Genomic DNA, 17,419 nt, shown 5'->3' with positions numbered 1-17,419 from the left:
GTAAAGCAGTGTTATCTCCCCCGTCCCTTCTTTTCCCAGCTACTTAAACAAGCTCGGGGTCACGGACCCTTCCTCCATCCCCTGTGAACTGCTGATTAAGGGAACTTATGGCTACAAATAGTGCAAAGAAATGTATCTTCAAGGGAAAAAAAATGTGTCTAATCTGCGTAATGCTGTAAACAGTAAACCGGGTTGGGGAAAATTACATTCAGTATATGGACATTCATATTACTAAATAAGGGGTTTGAGGGTGTTGTAGTAAATGTAAGTATTTACATATTAACTTAGATAAAAGAGTGTGATGTGATTAACTCAGTGTTTACTCGACAATTGGGTTGAGGGGAACAAGTACGGCAATAAAGAAGCCCATCTACTCAATCCACCCCTGGGTTCCCCTGCTCTTCCTCTAACACATACCTTCTAAAAGAACCTAATTGTAGCCAGAATGCTTACTGGAAAAGTAAAGCCTTGTCATTTCATTTACCATCTGAATGTGGTTAACCAATAGCTGGGTCGGTCTCAATGGCCTGACTTCCAACAAAGCACAGCAAGGTAGTTGCTCTGCTCCACACAAAACCATGACCTTGAATCAGGTAGTCTACAGAGACAACACGGTGATACCTTATAAAAGAAATGATTGTAGTAAATGTCTTTCCTCTTCACAGCTCACATGCAACACTGATCATGATTAATGAACAGGTAAAGTCAGTCATATAGAATGGGGGAGAGAAGGGGCAGGGGATGTTATGGTTTTAAAGAATAGGTCTCATCTTTTTTCAAGCCACACTGAGCACTTTAAATTCTGAAGGATTTAGCAGCAGTAAACCCTTGATTTTATATTAAAAGTCCTTTGGAATTTTTTATTTTTTTAAATTAGATCAAGTCTGGCATTTTCTAACACTGCCTCCTACCTTCCTGTTTTGAAGCAGGCTTTGTGGGCACCAGTCTAACTGCATCTGTAGTAAAAATCAGAGCAGCAGCAAGGAACAGAAAGGCAAAGTCCTGCCCTAAGGCACTGTTTAGGGAAAAAAGAATATTCTTCCTCTAAGGAGCCAGACTGAGGTTTGTAGTGAATGGCACTACAGAAACATTACAAGACATATTATCAGAACTAAGCATAACAATCCCAAATGAGCATGGGCAGCATTTTGGGTTAATAGTGACACAAAAAGTTAGTCATGCCAAACCTAGGGAATCAGTTCATTACCACATTTTCCTTCAAGAACCCATTAGGCAAGAGGCAAATTACTGCAGAAGTGTTCCATGCTATCAAATATTTTGAATTATGTTTTCACAGCACTGAAAAAACAAGCTTGTTTTAAACGAAGTATGGCAATTAAAGCAGACACCAAACATTTTCAAAAACCTCTGTTTTATTTGGACAGAGTAAAATACACCATATAGCATTCCATTTTCAACCCATAATCCAGAGCCATTAATAAGTGTTTTCTTTTTACCAAACATCCTGGCCAGAAGCACAGTCAATGCGACTAGGACAACTAGTTAATCTCTCTCTGCTAGAGCTACAAGGTGCGTATCAATCTCCGCTTCTGTAAGGATCCTAAAGGGGGGGAAAAAGAGAATTCTGGAAATAGTTTTGTTTATTCTTCTCCTTAATCCACCATCTTCCATCTTTAGTGTCCCCACAAATAAATGTAAGTAGTACAGCTGCATCTTTTGTCCATTTAAAATAATTGCTACAGCAATGAATGAGCCATGCTGATTATTTTTGAAAAAACAACAGGAGAGTCTAGGGTCCTGGCAAGCAATGGGGACAGTGGAGGGACAGAACAGGTCACTAGTAATACCCTTGCAAAGCTGATGAGGTAGCTACCATGATGTACTGGGGTGGGGAAAAAAAATAAGAGTGGTCCAAAGTAATCAGTAGGACGATTATTCCAAAGGGGATTCAAATTTTGTGGTCCTCTTTTCCTGAAAGGATGGCTATGACCAGATTATGGAAGTCCCTCCTCCCCCAGCATACACACCCACTGTCCGGGAATACAAGGGCAGAGCCCTAGCATGGGCCCTTGAATGGCAGCGGCAAAAGGGGAGCATGGCAGTAGGTGCCCTGTTAGGAGGGAATTTTTTATTTTTTTATTTATTTAATCTTCTGTGCCATTTAACATTGAGCTAACTTGCATTTAGTTTTCTGAAAATGTATGAAGTGCAAAAAGCCAGCATTATTTCACCCTTAATGTTGCATTAAGGAGCATTCAAGTTAGGAAATCCCAAAAACTGATGTTATACCATGCTTGCACAGGTTAAAAACATGTTATATAATTTTTTTTTTTTAAAGTCTTCCTGTCTAGTCAGAGACTAAAGTAGGGCCACAGTTCCCAACTGCAAAGAGTGATCTGAAAGGATGTCCCCAAACTCTCCCCCACCCCAAATTTTTAGAAAATGGCAAGTGATTCCCTCCCCCCCCCAATGTTTTTTTGCAGTCATTTAACTTACCTGAATTTAGGGTTTTCAACTGTAACTACTCCAACTTCTAGTTCTGAAGGTTTGAAATCAATGGACAGAACAGTAGACAGGCAAGTTATTCCTGTCTAAAAGTAAGTTAGATAAAAGATAAATACTGAAAAAAGAGCACTCAAAATATTGTCAAGACCTACCCATCTTTCAATTTCAAGTTAAATCACTCCCTCTCTCCCCCACATACTCCCACATTTTCAAATATAAATTGCTCCTGTAGCAAAATTCAGGTCTCTCTCTTCACCCTGGCAAACAACATACAAGATAAGGATATCCTTAATAATCAGTGTATCTTGGAATTTCCTGATAAGAAAATCCAACAAGTTGTTTACCATGCAAAGGTTAAAATCTTTTGATTTGAGTTGAAAATAGAACACATTTACCACCAAAAAAAGAAAAACCCAAAACAATCTAGACATCTACAAGCCAGTTTTACCTTGGTGGTTATGGGTGTGGGGTTTTTTTGTTTTTTTGTTTTAAGGACATGGAATCACCACCATGCTTTTCAAACAGATACACAAGTCACTTGTGCAGTTACTATTTTGTGTTATTCTTTTTTATAACATGCCCTCATATTGGGGATTTAAGAAATACTGCACTTAACCATGATTATTACCTTTTCTGTTTTTACTAATTATCCAAGGTATGTGTTACAAGTTCTCTCTCAACTTCTCTTTCCATACTTAATCCTGCACTGAAGTCAGCCTCAACATTGCAATTATATCTTTTCATAATGATGAAGGGACAGAAAAGATCTTTTGTAGGTCGCTAGCTGGCTGAATTGATTTTAATGTTGCTGATATTTAATTGAATTGTTAATGGTGCATTAGGGTGATGAGAGCCTTGGATAGGCATCTTCCTCGTTACTTAAATTGAAAAATAAATAGAAATGCAATAATTTCTGAAACACTGAACTGACGTGCTAGAATTATGCCTTCAATGCAGGGTCCAGTAGAAGCCAGATTATGAAAAAATCTTTTTAATCAAACACATACAGCCTTTCACAAGGATCCTGGGAAAGCATGAAGATGCCATCAGGTTTCTTGGTTTTGCTCAGCAGAGTCATTTATCATGGCTGACTCAAATTTTAAAAGGAACACTTAATAGGGTGAACATAGGCCCAAAATATAGGTTTGTGAAGATATTTTTACACAACCTTTAAAAAAAAAAAAAAAAGCCACCAATAGAAGTGTTTCTATGAATTGATTGGAACTCATTTGTATTTAAACATTCATTTCAAGCATTTGCTTCCAAAACACTGCAGTGTTGTGCATTAAAAACAGATATGAAACTGACTAGGAATAGCCTCAATCAATTGCCCAATGTGAGTGATATACAAGATGCCAGGAAACAATGGAAAAAGAATAAATTTTATTTCTGAGACAACTATTTTGGATGGGATATTCAAAGGAGTCTGAGGGAATTAGTTATTCATGTCACATTGAAATTGAATAAGATTTGAGTGCCTAGCACCCTTAAGGCTCTTTTGAAAACCCCAGATTTCAGCTCTAATAATTTTGGGTGTTAAAATTATGACTGCTTAATTGTCCCTATAAGGCTGTAATTTATAACTGAATATAAGCAATGTGTGAACATGTTCTAATGCTAACAAAGCTTTTCAAAAGCTCACACAGTAGTGCAGACTTGAAGAAAAACCCAAACATTAGCTAAAAACCTCTCAATTCCATTTCTAAACATGCATCTCCTGTTGATCCCTGCAATGGAGTCAATTTTATTTTAAGGTTATTACAGTTTATGTGACTGCAGTGTTTGGTGTATCACAAGATCAGCATTATGACTTAAGAACAAGATGAGACAGGAGAAATAGAAAAGGATTGTTTAAACTCAAATCTCCTATGTTTAGCTGAAACAGTAAGGAAAATTATCAAACACAAGAGAGTGTGTTGGCTTATTTTATAAGTAGTTTACATTTTAAGGCTGTGTCTTGAATGATAATTTCCATAATAGCTGGCTTTATACTTACTGCATGTACACATATGCAATAACGGGCATACAATTGCTGAATGGAGTATCATAGGACAGTGCATTTCTATACCCAGCCACGCACTGCAGAGCTAGTGCTAGGATCAGGGTGATTTCCTGGCCCTTCATCTTTCCTCCAGTGGAAAAGCAGGATAAATAGTACCAATGCACAAGAGATTAGAGTGTAGTGGGATTGATGCTCAATGGGGACATACTAGCTTCCATAATTTATTTTTAGGAGCTACTTGTTTTGTGGTCAGTTTCAGAGGAAAGAAAAATACAACTGGAACCCCCCCGACACCCACCTGATTTACAGAAAGTAATTTTAAAGTCTGCCCTAAAATGCAGAGTAAACTCACCACTTCCCTCGCTGAAAACAGCACTATAATCTCTGGCACAACTGCACTTTTAGTACCTTGCCCCTCTAACAGGCCAAATATGGAGGATCAGGAAGTCAGTATCTTCCTATCAAGGCTTCTACTCATAGCCCTATGGATATACATATGCATTAGAGGGGATGCATCCTTGACCAAGATGATTCTAGTGTTGCTGCTGCAAAAAGCATGTGCACTTATCACAACACCAACTGTCAGCACTGGTGCTACAGTAACTTCCTATTTTAAAGTGCTTTCTAGCATGCAGGTTGGTTTAAAAGCCTTTAAAACCATCTTCAGTGACTTGCTCTTCAGAGAGCAAATCCAAGATGACAACTACAAACTGAGGTGGCAGGATTTTCTGGCTTCCACAATGCAGGGTCCTGAACAACCAACATACTTAAAATGGCAATAGTGACTCTGCAGTAACAGGCTAGGAGTATTGAAATTTGATAACCAAATAAATGACTTTAGTTCAGTTTGTGCCAATATAAGAATCCTATTTTTAAAAGAAAAAACGGCCTGTCTATATTCAAAAGAACTTGTAGGTGGAACAAAACAACAACATTTCACTACTTTTGTCAGTTTACAAGGAGGAAAATATTACACAACCAACAACTAAACAATGACAACATTAAGAAAATCCTTAAGGCAAAGCATACTATACATAGATATTGGAGGGCAAATGGTAGCAAGTAATGTCAATGTGTATGTGACTTGTGTGTTTTACAAGGAATTTTCGATACACAGAATAAGATGTCCCACTAGTGCCATTACCCCATTTGGGCATATGAACAGCCTTATGAAACACTGATACCAAAAATGCATAGCACAAGCACAGGCAAACAGTTTGGTTACCACTATTTAAGCACTTTCAAAATTACTTCCTAGTGAAAACGGCTGCTTACTATGGCAGTGACATTGGGCACCATAACAAAGGAGGAAACACAATACTTCTTTGCATCATAACCCTTTACACAAGTACTACAGGTAGTGGAGCACTTTTGGCTCAGTTTGATTTTCCCCTACTGGCTTACCTCTACTGTCTGTTCAAACGTCCAGTCATATTTCTTCTTCACTTTCTTTTCAAGAAAGCTGGTTGACTCTGTTTGTTTGACCCCTGCAGCTGTGGCCTTGAACCCACAATAGTAACCTGCAGGATCACACTTGTATACCTGAGGGCCATGTTCTTCATCAATACCAATCAGTATCATGCCTTTTTAAAAAAAAAAAAAAATTATATAACCAAAGTGTCATGTGATTGGGGATTCTGACTTTTAGAACGTAGACTCTCCTCTAGTATGAACTGGGACAGTGCACAGTTAAATACCTTTTTGGACCTAGTCCCATTATTCTGAGGTTCATGTTTCCCCTTTATCACTAAGGTGACGTACCTCTCAATTATCAGAGGAGTAGCCGTGTTAGTCTGAATCTGTAAAAAGCAACCGAGGGTCCTGTGGCACCTTTAAGACTAACAGAAGTATTGGGAGCATAAGCTTTCGTGGGTAAGAACCTCACTTCTTCAGATGCAAGGCATACCTCTATACCTCTCAATTGTGCCTCATTTCCAAGTATGTACCTCATTTTAGACCAAACCAGATTTTTATCTCACACAAAGCAAACCATTCATTAAATGTAGAAAATGTAATGCAGTGTTGACTTTGCAACAGAGCCACAAGGTCAGGGTAATACAAAAGTTACGCTGCCAGTAACAAGGTAAAATCAGCTGCAGTGCACATCCTGTGCTACTTATTGTAGAATGTCATACATTAAGCATACATTTAACCTGAAAAAAATAGGAAGTTTTACAAATGCGTTGCATAGTCAAGTTAAGTACATTTTTGACTGCCATTTTAACTTTACAATATTGCCTCACACTGCATTACATTGCATTTCTATTTAATTTCATAGATAAGATCTTTGAACTACTAATTTTACACATGTACAAGTAATAAACAGATGCTAAGTTGAGATTTACATTCAGTATGCAATTTTAAAACAGTAAATTAAAACTTTGGAACACTCTGAACAGATTAAGCACCATAAATAGAGCTGGTTGAAACTTGTATTTTTGATCTACACTAATTTTCAGGTTTTTTAAATTGGGGTCGTTTCGCATTGAAATGAAACCAAATTTCCCAGCAAAACCAAGAAATTTTTCAGAAACACCAAAAGATGGTGTTTCCGTATAAAATTTGTGAAACTGACAAGAATGTCAACTTAATTGAGCTGCTGCTTGTGCTCCCAGTGTCTGCAGCTCTGCTGCAGCTCACCTGTGGGCTGTCCCTGGCCCCAGGGAAGTCTGCATGTTGGGGCTACCCCAGAGCTGCAGAACCTTAAAGCCAGTCCCAGGACTTCCAAGCTCTGTGGAAGGGATCCTAGAACCCCTTAGAGTCCCTGCTGGAGCTGAGGTTCTCTAGGCTTCCAGGCTCCCTGCTCTGGAGTTGGAATCCCAACCTCAGCTACAGGTGAGGTGGGTCCAAGCAGGGAAACTGGAAGCCCTGGCCTGATGGGGCTACGCTTACAGCAAGACTCTCAGGGCTTCTAGGCTCCGTGCTCTGGTGCCCTCCCTGCCGCACAGCTGGGAGCCTAGAAGTCCCAAGGGCTGCTAGGCTCCCTGCTCCATGTGAGGGAGTCAGATACTTCATGGTTCCTGAAGGCAGGGCTACTCCGGAGCTATGGACCCTAGGATCCAGACTGCAAGCAGCCCACTAGGAAAGCAGGCAGGTTTCCCAAAACGTTTTGCCTCCTTCATCAGCATTTTTTGATTAAATTAGACACTTTCTGAGGAAACCTAACCAGTTCTACTCATAACACCTACTATTACACAAGAAAAATTGACTCAGGTTTGCCTGAGTTCATATGGTAAGTCAATAGCAGAAACAGCAATATAATCCCACAGTCCAGACTCCAACACCCCTGTTTTAACCATTAGTCACCACTACTCTTTATATTATGCCCATATCTAGAAAAGTTGGTTAGAATTTGTTCCCATACGTTTAATTTAAAAAAATAAAACCTGTATCTGTTAGATTTATCCATTTGGTACACTTTAGTATACTTACAGCAACCAAGAGGCCTCATTTCAGCATTTTGTGTGTAGACCTGAGAAATATCTGCAATCCTTTTACACAGCATATCCACTGGGATCTCATAGCCGTACTTGTATTTCCAGTTAGCAGCCTCATAGCGGGCTCTCTGAACCTGAGACCTGCTGTCAGCTAATATAAAAGACAAAATATTTACTCCCACTAAAGTAAGCATTACTTCCACTAAAAAAATGTTTAGACAAAGTTCTTGAAAACACATCACATTGCATTGCTGGATATGCTGTTGATAGCACTAATCTGATCTCCATTCTGGAAGATCCTGATGTGCTAAATTTAAACTAATTGTCAGTTTGTAAATAGCAAATCTCTTAAACCTCATCTCCAGTTTTGGATTACAGGAGTTTGCAAACATCAACATAACATGAAATGAAATGAAGTAACAAAAGAAAAAAGTATTTAGAAAATCTGGATATTTAAACAGAAGGTAAATTAATTACCTGTCATTCCTGTCATTACACATCCAATAGTTTCAGTAATTCTGAATAAATGAGTCACTGTGCTGGAATCCAATAACTTGTCCTAATGGACAAAAATACTGAAATAATTTAAAAGAAACAATAGTCCTTTACCCACATATAAAAGACATATTAATACCAGATCACTGAGGCCAGGTCTACACTACAGGGGAAAAACATCCCCCCCACCCCGAGCAACACAATTATACCGACAGTAACCTCCCCATGCAAACAGTGCTATGTTGACGGGAAAGCTTCTCCTGTCAGTGTAGGAGCGTCTTCACTTAAGTGGTGCAACTGTATCAATGCAGCATTTTAAGTGTAGACCTTCCCTCAGGCCAACAAGAGGCAGAAATCAGAAAATTAAGGTGGAAACTGTCTTCCAAGCACTCCATTATCTACTATCAGCATGGAAAAGGGGGAAGTTCCAACATAACACTGCATTTGCAAAGAGTCGCTGAACTTCCATTATAAGTCCCTAGTATCCTGTTCTGCAGAAACGTGGGAAGAATTTCTACTACTATATTCCAGTGATCAGTCAAACAGGTAGCAAAGGAAGAAGGGGACACCGCCCAACATTCGTCAAAGATTAGTCACTGAGGGGAAATGGAGGAAGATGAAATCCTCTTCCCCAGGACAATTCTGAGGATCCCTATACAAATATTTAGGAACCCCTAGTTTGTTTCCTGCTCTTCAAATTAGGAGTTAAACTCTTCTCATCTTGCTGGCTTCTCTTCCTCAACATCACTGTGTCACTCCATCCAATGTGCTGACAGACAGTTACTGAAGTCTTGCTCTCTGTACCACTGATACAGTGTTTTACAGGTAAGGTTTCAGAAGAGTAGGACTGGGAAAAATGCACAGGTAAACAGTCCCACACCTCAAGACAGATGTATTCTCAGGTGGTCCAGGGCTTTGCAATAATGAAATTAAGTGGTGTGGAGTTGGGGTGCTGAGAAGACACGTGAGCAGCAAAGGGGAGGCAAGTCAGGGCAGGCACAATGGCAAACAGGTACTGTTTAATTCAGTGGTTTTCAAACTTTTTTTCTGGTGACCCAGTTGAAGAAAATAGTTAATGCCTGTGACCCAATGGAACTGGGGCCGGAGGTTGGGGTAAAGGAGGGGGTCAGGGCTCTGGGCTGGGGCCGGGAATGAGGGGCTGGGGTGCAGGAAGGGGCTCAGGGCTGGGGTGCAGGAAGGGGCTCAGGGCTGGGGCAGGGTGTTGGAGTGCAGGATTGGGGTGCGGGCTTACCTCAGGTGGCTCCCAGTCAGCGGTGCAGCTAAGGCAGGCTTACTGCCTGTCATGGCACCGCAGACCGCACTGCACCCCGAAAGTGGCCAGCAGCAGGTCCGGCTCGTAGTCACCACCCTCCTCAGCTCCCACTGGCTGGTTCCCGGCTAAAGAGAGTGTGGAGCTGGTGCTCGGGGCAGTGCGCGGAGCTCTATGGCCCCCGGCTTCCGGGGCACAGCGCAGTGTCAGAAGAGGTAGGGACTAGCCTGCCTTAGCCGGGCAGCACTGCCCACGGGACTTTTAACGGACCGATCGGCAGTGCTGACAAGAGCCACCGCGACCCAGTACCTTACATTTCGCAACTCAGTACTGGGTTGTGACTCGCAGTTTGAAAACCATGGGTTTAATTCACAGACACACGGCTGATAATTTCACTAAATTTACTATTCACATTCCAAAAATAGGTTTGTGTTTGTTTTACTTACAGGTACTTTCTTCTGTGTTACAATTACTGCACAATCTTTCCCACGAACAGCAACTGATGTAAGGCCACCCTGGTTTATAGCCTTAAAAGCATATTCTAGAAAGATAGATATAAAAATAATCAGAAATACTTGTACCATTGCCACTAATATGTTTGGGGCAGAGCCTGCAAGCCCACCCCACACAAACATATCCCACTGGGGATTGAGTTCTCTTGTTTGCAATAGCTTGTCCCAATGGACAAAAATACTGAGTTTGACTCTCCTCTGTTCAATTAGAGTGCTGAACAGTATTAGACATTGGTGTTGCTCTCCCTTTTAAAATTTGAAACATGAAATTCTGTGTCCCTGCCAGAGAGCAGGCAAGCAACATAAAGGTTCAATTAAAAAAAATAATCAGGCAGTCAAGTCAGGAAATACAGATTTAAGTTTGAAAGTTCAACCTTAACTTATTGAAGGTGGTAAAGTTATGTTAAATATAGCATATAAAATACAGTTTCTTATAAACCTTACATATAGTAAGCTACACTACAGTGCCAAGTACTTATGCTTGGCTTGATTTTTAAATCTCAACAAGATCTGCAAAACAAGCCAATTAGAGAAAAAGCAGTTCAGTGGTTGATTGAAATGGCCCAATGTTAAAACATTAACCTGGAACCTATGTAAAAAACTGAATAAAAAAACCTTTCCACTTGCAGTGAGTAAAATGGTTATAATTTTAAAGCCACTGGATTAGATATTAATTAAGACTTAACATTAAATCAAAACTCAAGCCTGTACTGTAATTTACTGTAAGAACGAATAAGCAATTCCTGTTTATTATATTACATACACCGCACTTAATCAATGGAAACAATTTGTGTCAGAGACTATATAACAAGAAAATCACAAGGGGCCCAGAAATCAAGGTTGAGCTTTCAGCAGTACCTCAACATTTTCTGGATTCTGGATCTTAACACTGCATTAATGACTTTAATCCCCCAAAAGGAATTTTATTATTTATTTTATTTATACTTACCTAGAAGAAACCGACAACTCAAGTTGTAAATTCAATTATCTAGAATTATTTGGCTCCATCTCTTAAACCATGCTGCTGTTTATTATGCCCTCCCAAGCACCTAAGAACAAGCAAGTTCCCCGTGATTTTTATTTGGTAACTTGCATATTAAAAGATGAGAGCTTATAAATTCATATTTACATAACACCTACTTATCAACCACTTAACTGTTGGCACTAGCTAAATTTGTAACTAGTAAACAAAATTTATGCTAATAATGTTCTGATTAAGTATTCATTATAAATTGCTCTACCTCAGTTTCCAGGGAGACATCCGAAGAAAGCCTTTTTTGCAATTTAACTTGTCCCAATTAAGTAATTGTATTGCAATAGTATTTGACATCTATACAGGCTCTTTCATCCTTCAGCATTTCAGTGGTACTGTGCATATGTATTCAAACTGCAGCAGGCTCTGCACAGCATGCAGAACTTCACAACAATGAGAAAAGGGGACATTTTGAAACACACCTATGCAACAAATTCTACTTGAAAGAAATCTCCCCTTTCTAAGGCTGACAATAGAAGACAAGGAAATGCCAGTACTCGGAGGCAAGTTAACAGCAACAAGGGGTGCTTATGAAAAGAACTGTTGCCTTCTCCACGCTTCCATGCATCATTTCAGCAGCAAGTTTCTCAGCTTTGGGAAGTAAAAGAAAGTTCTTCCTGAAGTCAGCTCTTCCATATAGCACACACAGTCACATTCTATGTGGTACCCAATTGTTTTCAACATTTAATTTAGCAAACTAAAGTATCTTTTGAATAATTATATTAAGCAATTTGAATTTATAAGGGATTAAGTGGGAGGAAAAAAAGCCATTCTGTACTACACATATTGATTCGTTTGTCCCCATGTTAAATCTATATCCTAAATCTAAAACAGTTTTCTTATTTTCAAATCAGATTGTCCCAATTCAGTTATTATACTGCAATAGTATTTTGTAATTATGCAGAACCACAGTTCTTTCTCTAACCCAATGGGATTCAGCATTTGACTAACTTGGGTATGGCAAGTGAGTGAAAGAGCTTTGCACTGCCATGTTCAATTCCCAAGTTTCTGGTTCCCTGGATGGCAAGAGGTTAGGAATATTGCAGAAGCATAAACACACACAACCACCACCCTTCAAGCCAGTGAAGGTGCTGTAACAGTTAGATCCTAAGAATAGCACTCCCATCTAATCCAGGTCTGTAACTGGAGAGATGGGGACTGTGGAAGGTCGAGAAAGTGAGGTGAGGAAGAGAAATGGTAATAACTGCAGGAAATAATTATGTATGTGCTATATAGTGGAGAAAATCCTCTTGACTTGGCAAGGAATTCCAGAGACTGCCCAATCTCTCCCCAATACATAAGAAGTTTGCTAGTAAGATAATGCACAACTGAGAACACTGTTAGAATGAAAAGTACAGTATCTGGACAGTCTACCATTACACGAATCAGTGGTTTATGTTTTTTCATTGGTATGGCAGCCAACACAAGCATTTGGAACTAACAAACATTCATGGGCCATCCAAGTAAGTGAAGAGTCAACCTGAAAACTGATTAATTAAAAATATTATTTCTGAGTATCCAAGTCACATTCTATTACTTTGGAGCCAATTCCCTCCCCCCAACTACTTCAGGTAATCACCTAGCAAACCTAGAATGCTAAATTCTCATTTTATTTTGATTACTTTATGGGAATTATAGACCAGTCAACCTAACTTCAATACCTGGAAAGATACTGGAACAAATTATTAAACAATCAATTTATATGCATTTGGAGAACAGGGTTTAAAGTAATAGTCATCATAGATTACAAATCATGTCAAACCAACCTAATTTCCTTCTTTGACAGGTTTACTGGCCTAGTGGAGAAGCCGGAGATATGATACATCTTAATTGTAGTAAGGTTTTTGACACAGTCCCACATGACATTCTCATAAGCAAACTAGGGAAATGTGGTCCAGATTAAAATTACGATAATGTGGGCACACAACTGATTGAAAAACTGCACAAAGAATAGTTATCAATGGTTTGCTGTAAAACTGGGGGAACGTTATCTAGTGGGGTCCCACAGCGGTCTGCCCTGGGTCCAGTACTATTCAATAATTTCATTAATGACTTGGTTAATGGAGTAGAGAGTATGCTTATAAAGTTTACAGATGACCCCAAGATGGGAGGGATTGCAAGCACTTTGGAGGACAGCATTAGAATTTAAAATGACCTTGACAATTTTGAGAAACGGTCTGAAATCAACATGATAAAATTCAGTAAAGATAAGTGCAAAGTTCTACACTTAGGAAGGAAAAATCAAATGCACAAATACAGAATGGGGAATAACTGGTTTAGGCAGTAGTACTGCTGAAGAGGATCTGGGGGTTTATAGCGGATCACAAATTGAATGAGTGTCAACAATGTGATCCCAGTTTTGAAACAAGCTAAGATTCTGGGCTGTAGTAACAGGAATGTTGCATGCAAGACACAGGAGGTAATTCTCCTGATCTAGTTGGCACTGGTAAGGCCTCAGCTGAAGTACTGTGTCCAGTTCTGGACTGCATACTTTAGGAAAGATGTGAACAAATTAGGGCAAGTCCAGAGGAGAGCAACAAAAAAGATAAGAGGTTTAAAAACCTTGAGAAAAGACAACTTTGGGGGGACCTGAAGACAGTCTTCAAATATGTTAAGAGCTATTATTAAAAAAGATGGCAACTGATTATTCTCCATATCTGCTTCTTGTCTCACCTTCAAAGATCAGCTTAATCTACAGCAAGGGAGATTTAGATATTAACTAACTATAAGGATAATTAAGCATTGAAATAGGCTTCCAAGGGAGTTGTGGAATTCCCATCATTGGAGGTTTTTAAGAACAGGTTAAACAAACACCTGCCAGTGATGGTCTAGGCTAGGTAAAGTTGGTCCTGATCAGTGCAGGGGGCTGGATGAGATGACCTCTTGAGGTCCTTTCCACCTTTACATTTCTATGATTCTATGACACCCTAATGACATGCAGCACAAACTAAAAAAAAGTCCCCTGTATGCTAATATTCAAATGGCAAATAATTATACAAGTATGGCAGTGGCATCATCAGTGGAAAAACTGTACTAGGACATCAAAGAGCAAGAGAAAATCAAATTGGAGACAAGACCAATTATTAAGTTACCAAGGGGATGTCCAAATGCCTGATGCAGATTGTTCCCTACATTAAGATGTGTTCTTTTGTACCATTTATAATCAGAGAGTTCATGACTAAATTTAACATAAGAATGGCCATACTGAGTCAGACCAATGGTCCATCTAACCCAGTATCCTGTCTTCCAACAGAGGCTGGTGCCAGATGCTTCAGAGGGAGTAAATAGAACAGGGGAACTTATCAAGTGATCCATCCCTTTTCTAACAGTACTTCTGGAGGCTTTTTAAAAATGTGATTACATTTTATTTTTTTAAATAAAAAAAGCACTTGTGACAAACTTGAAATGCATTCCCAAAAATATTCAATATTAATCAAACTAAATGGTTTTGTTCTAACAAATGTGATAAAGCTGTGTTTCCTATGATTCTCAATGATGGCTCCATAGCACAGTTTAATTGATTCATAAATATTTTAAGTGTTTACATACATATTTGTTTGTAAAAACATATACATTAACACCACACTACACGTATTACATAAAATCAAAACAAATTTATCATACACTTGCTTTTAGCATCAATGGTACCTTCAGAATGCAGGAACCCCCATTACTACTCTTGCGCTCCCTATACTACACTTAGTCTACACCTGAAATGCTACAGCTGGACCACTGTAGCGCTTCAATGTAGACCCTACCTACATCAACAGGCAGGGTTCTCCCATTAGTGTAGGTAATCCACCTCACCAAGTAGCTAGGTCAACAGACGAATTCTTCCATGAACCTAGCGCTATCTACGCTGGGAGGGTTAGGTTGGCTTAACTACGCCACTCAGGTGCGGATTTTTCACACACTCGAGCGACATAGCTGGGTCAACCTAATATTTTAGTGTAGACCAGGCCTTAAACATTGTTGATTCCCATTACTCTAGTGGGACAACTATTTTCAACACCAGCTTGGGTTGGATAACCAGGGGAGTAACTGCTGCATTTGACTAAGGCAATGGGTTCTCCACCGCGGGCTGCTTGCGGCCCAATCAACACAACTGCAGCCCATGTGACAATCTCAGGGCCATATAGATAGCATACATAGTGTGACTGAGGCCCACATAACACAGAGAGCTGCATGTGCAGCCCACAATGGTAAACAGGTTGAGAATCGCTGGACTAAGGCGTAAGGGTGCATTTATCAGTTAATCTTTGTATAGCACATTTAAAATGTACAGCACTATACAAGAACTAAACTGACATTTGTAGCCAAATTTTCAATCACCTCTCTTTGTGCTGCTCAACTTTGTGTTTACAAAGATCTGCATGTGCATTTTCATGCCCTATTACCTGCCCACACTAGTGCACATGTAAGTTCTATCACCCATGTAGGCCAAATGACAGCACACTGAGCATGCATGCACATATTTGCATATCTAATGGCATGCAAGCTCAAAGGCTAGGCTAAGGCCCCCTTGAAAATCTGGCCCTTGGCATCAAATAGTGCCTTATAACATAGGCACACCTTAGTCAATTTTAATACATTTGAATTTGAATACATACTTTTCCAAAGGCATTAAACTCTTGCTCCATTAACACACAGAACATCTAGGCCTATTTGTACAAAAAGAATAATCTATATAGCCAGTAAACCATTTTCAACAAGTTTTCTGCAGATATGATTATGCTGGTGACTATGGAGAGGATATAATTTCAAAAAACCTCTTTACAACGAATTTGATAATCACATAATTGCTTTATTTGTACTAAAGTAGTGTTGAGAAGCCCCAACATGTTTCTGCACTGGTTTAAGTAAATCTGTTTAAAAACACACTTCAAATTAAACTGGTGGCATATTCTCATGTACACAACGCCGCCCTTTCAAATCTGTCTCCTAAAATAGGGACACTGTAGGTACCCTGACATCATGGTGATGGGCACCGTATAACCTAGATTGGGCCTTATAATTTTATTCATCCCGGGTTGGGGACCGAGAGAAGAGGAGACTCTCACCCGGGGATGGATTTCTGAAGCAGGGTGTTTTACAATCCCCCCCACGGTGCGGAGAGGACTTCGCTGGGGTGGGGGTGGATTTTGCGGAGCCGCTGCCCCCGCGCTAGGGAAAGAAGATGATGGGGGCGACCCTGCCGGGCCGGTTACGCTCCCCCGCGAGCTGTGCGTCTGGGCATCTCATGGGCGCGTTGCAGCCTCCGCGCCCCAGAAGCGTTTGTGGGGGGAGGCGTGCTGAGCTCCCGCCCCCCATGACGGTGCAGTCCGCGCTGGGACGCTGTCCCGGCAAACGGCGGCAGCGCCACCCCAATCTCGGCAGCATCAGACCCGAGCGCCCCTGGAGCAACCCGCACAGGCGCCCCGGAGCGGGGTGGGCCCGGCCTGCACCATGACGGGGCAGTTCGGCGGCTGCCAGGCCGGACACTCACCTACTTGGTAGAGGCGGCCCTCGGGGGAGAAGATAGTGATGTGGCGGTCGAAGCCGGCGCTGGAGCCCCGGGACATGGTGGGGGGAAGGCGGCAGCGGCGCAGGGAAGCGGCCGGTAACGCAGCGTGCAAGGCCCGTTCCCACCAGCCTGAGTCTGGGAGCCGCTCTGGGACAGGGAGTGCTTCCGGGACACGCAAACACGTGCTCCTCCGCGCAGGCGCAAATAACACACCATCGCTCCGCCGGGACCGAGGAGCCGCTAGCTCGCGTATAGTCGCGACACGCTGCGACAGCACGCGCCCCCTCCTCTGCGCATGCGTGTAATCAACAGCCTCGCCTCCCCTCCCCCCATTCAGCTACAAACCCCCGCCTACTGCGCAGACGCAGGAGCGTGAGGTGCCTTGATACTGAGCATGCAAACAAAACGGCAATTAGCGCCCCTTCACTGCGCAGGCGCTCTGCTGTCCTCTTTCCGAGGGGGTGCTGGCGCTCGCCTGCTCAGACAGGGGAGTCGCTGTGACCTTTGCACCTGCCCCTAGCGAACAGGGCGGCCTGGGGAGGGCTGCACCCTTTGGTGGTGGCCCTATTAGGACTGGAGGTGGCCAGCATCATCCCCTTTTGCCAGCGGGGAAACTGGGCTGCCACCACAACCTAACCTAGCCTGTCCTGGGTGTGGGAGCATTGCCACCAGTCCCACATTGGCAATGCTCCCATTGGCTT

General features: G+C 41.3%; 1 protein-coding gene across 2 annotated transcripts; it reads right to left on the bottom strand.

The window, feature by feature from the left end:
* Positions 1-1,355: 1,355 nt before the first annotated feature.
* Positions 1,356-16,887, bottom strand: PSMA6 (proteasome 20S subunit alpha 6). Of its 2 annotated transcripts, none has more exons than XM_054027677.1 (7): positions 16,705-16,887; positions 10,117-10,211; positions 8,383-8,464; positions 7,901-8,056; positions 5,873-6,051; positions 2,458-2,552; positions 1,356-1,561 (listed from the first exon to the last, which is right to left on the bottom strand). In XM_054027677.1, exons 3-7 carry the CDS (start codon positions 8,396-8,398, stop codon positions 1,504-1,506), a joined length of 504 nt encoding a protein of 167 aa, XP_053883652.1. In that variant the 5' UTR covers positions 8,399-8,464; positions 10,117-10,211; positions 16,705-16,887; the 3' UTR covers positions 1,356-1,503. The 2 variants fall into 2 exon arrangements, with proteins under 2 accessions (XP_053883652.1, XP_053883651.1); XM_054027676.1 differs by having other exon boundaries at positions 16,701-16,863.
* Between the last annotated feature and the right edge of the window lie 532 nt (positions 16,888-17,419).

The sequence above is a fragment of the Malaclemys terrapin genome, chromosome 4, assembly GCF_027887155.1.
Source record: "Malaclemys terrapin pileata isolate rMalTer1 chromosome 4, rMalTer1.hap1, whole genome shotgun sequence".
Lineage (NCBI taxonomy): Eukaryota > Metazoa > Chordata > Testudines > Emydidae > Malaclemys > Malaclemys terrapin.
This window is presented reverse-complemented; position numbering and strand designations above follow the sequence as displayed.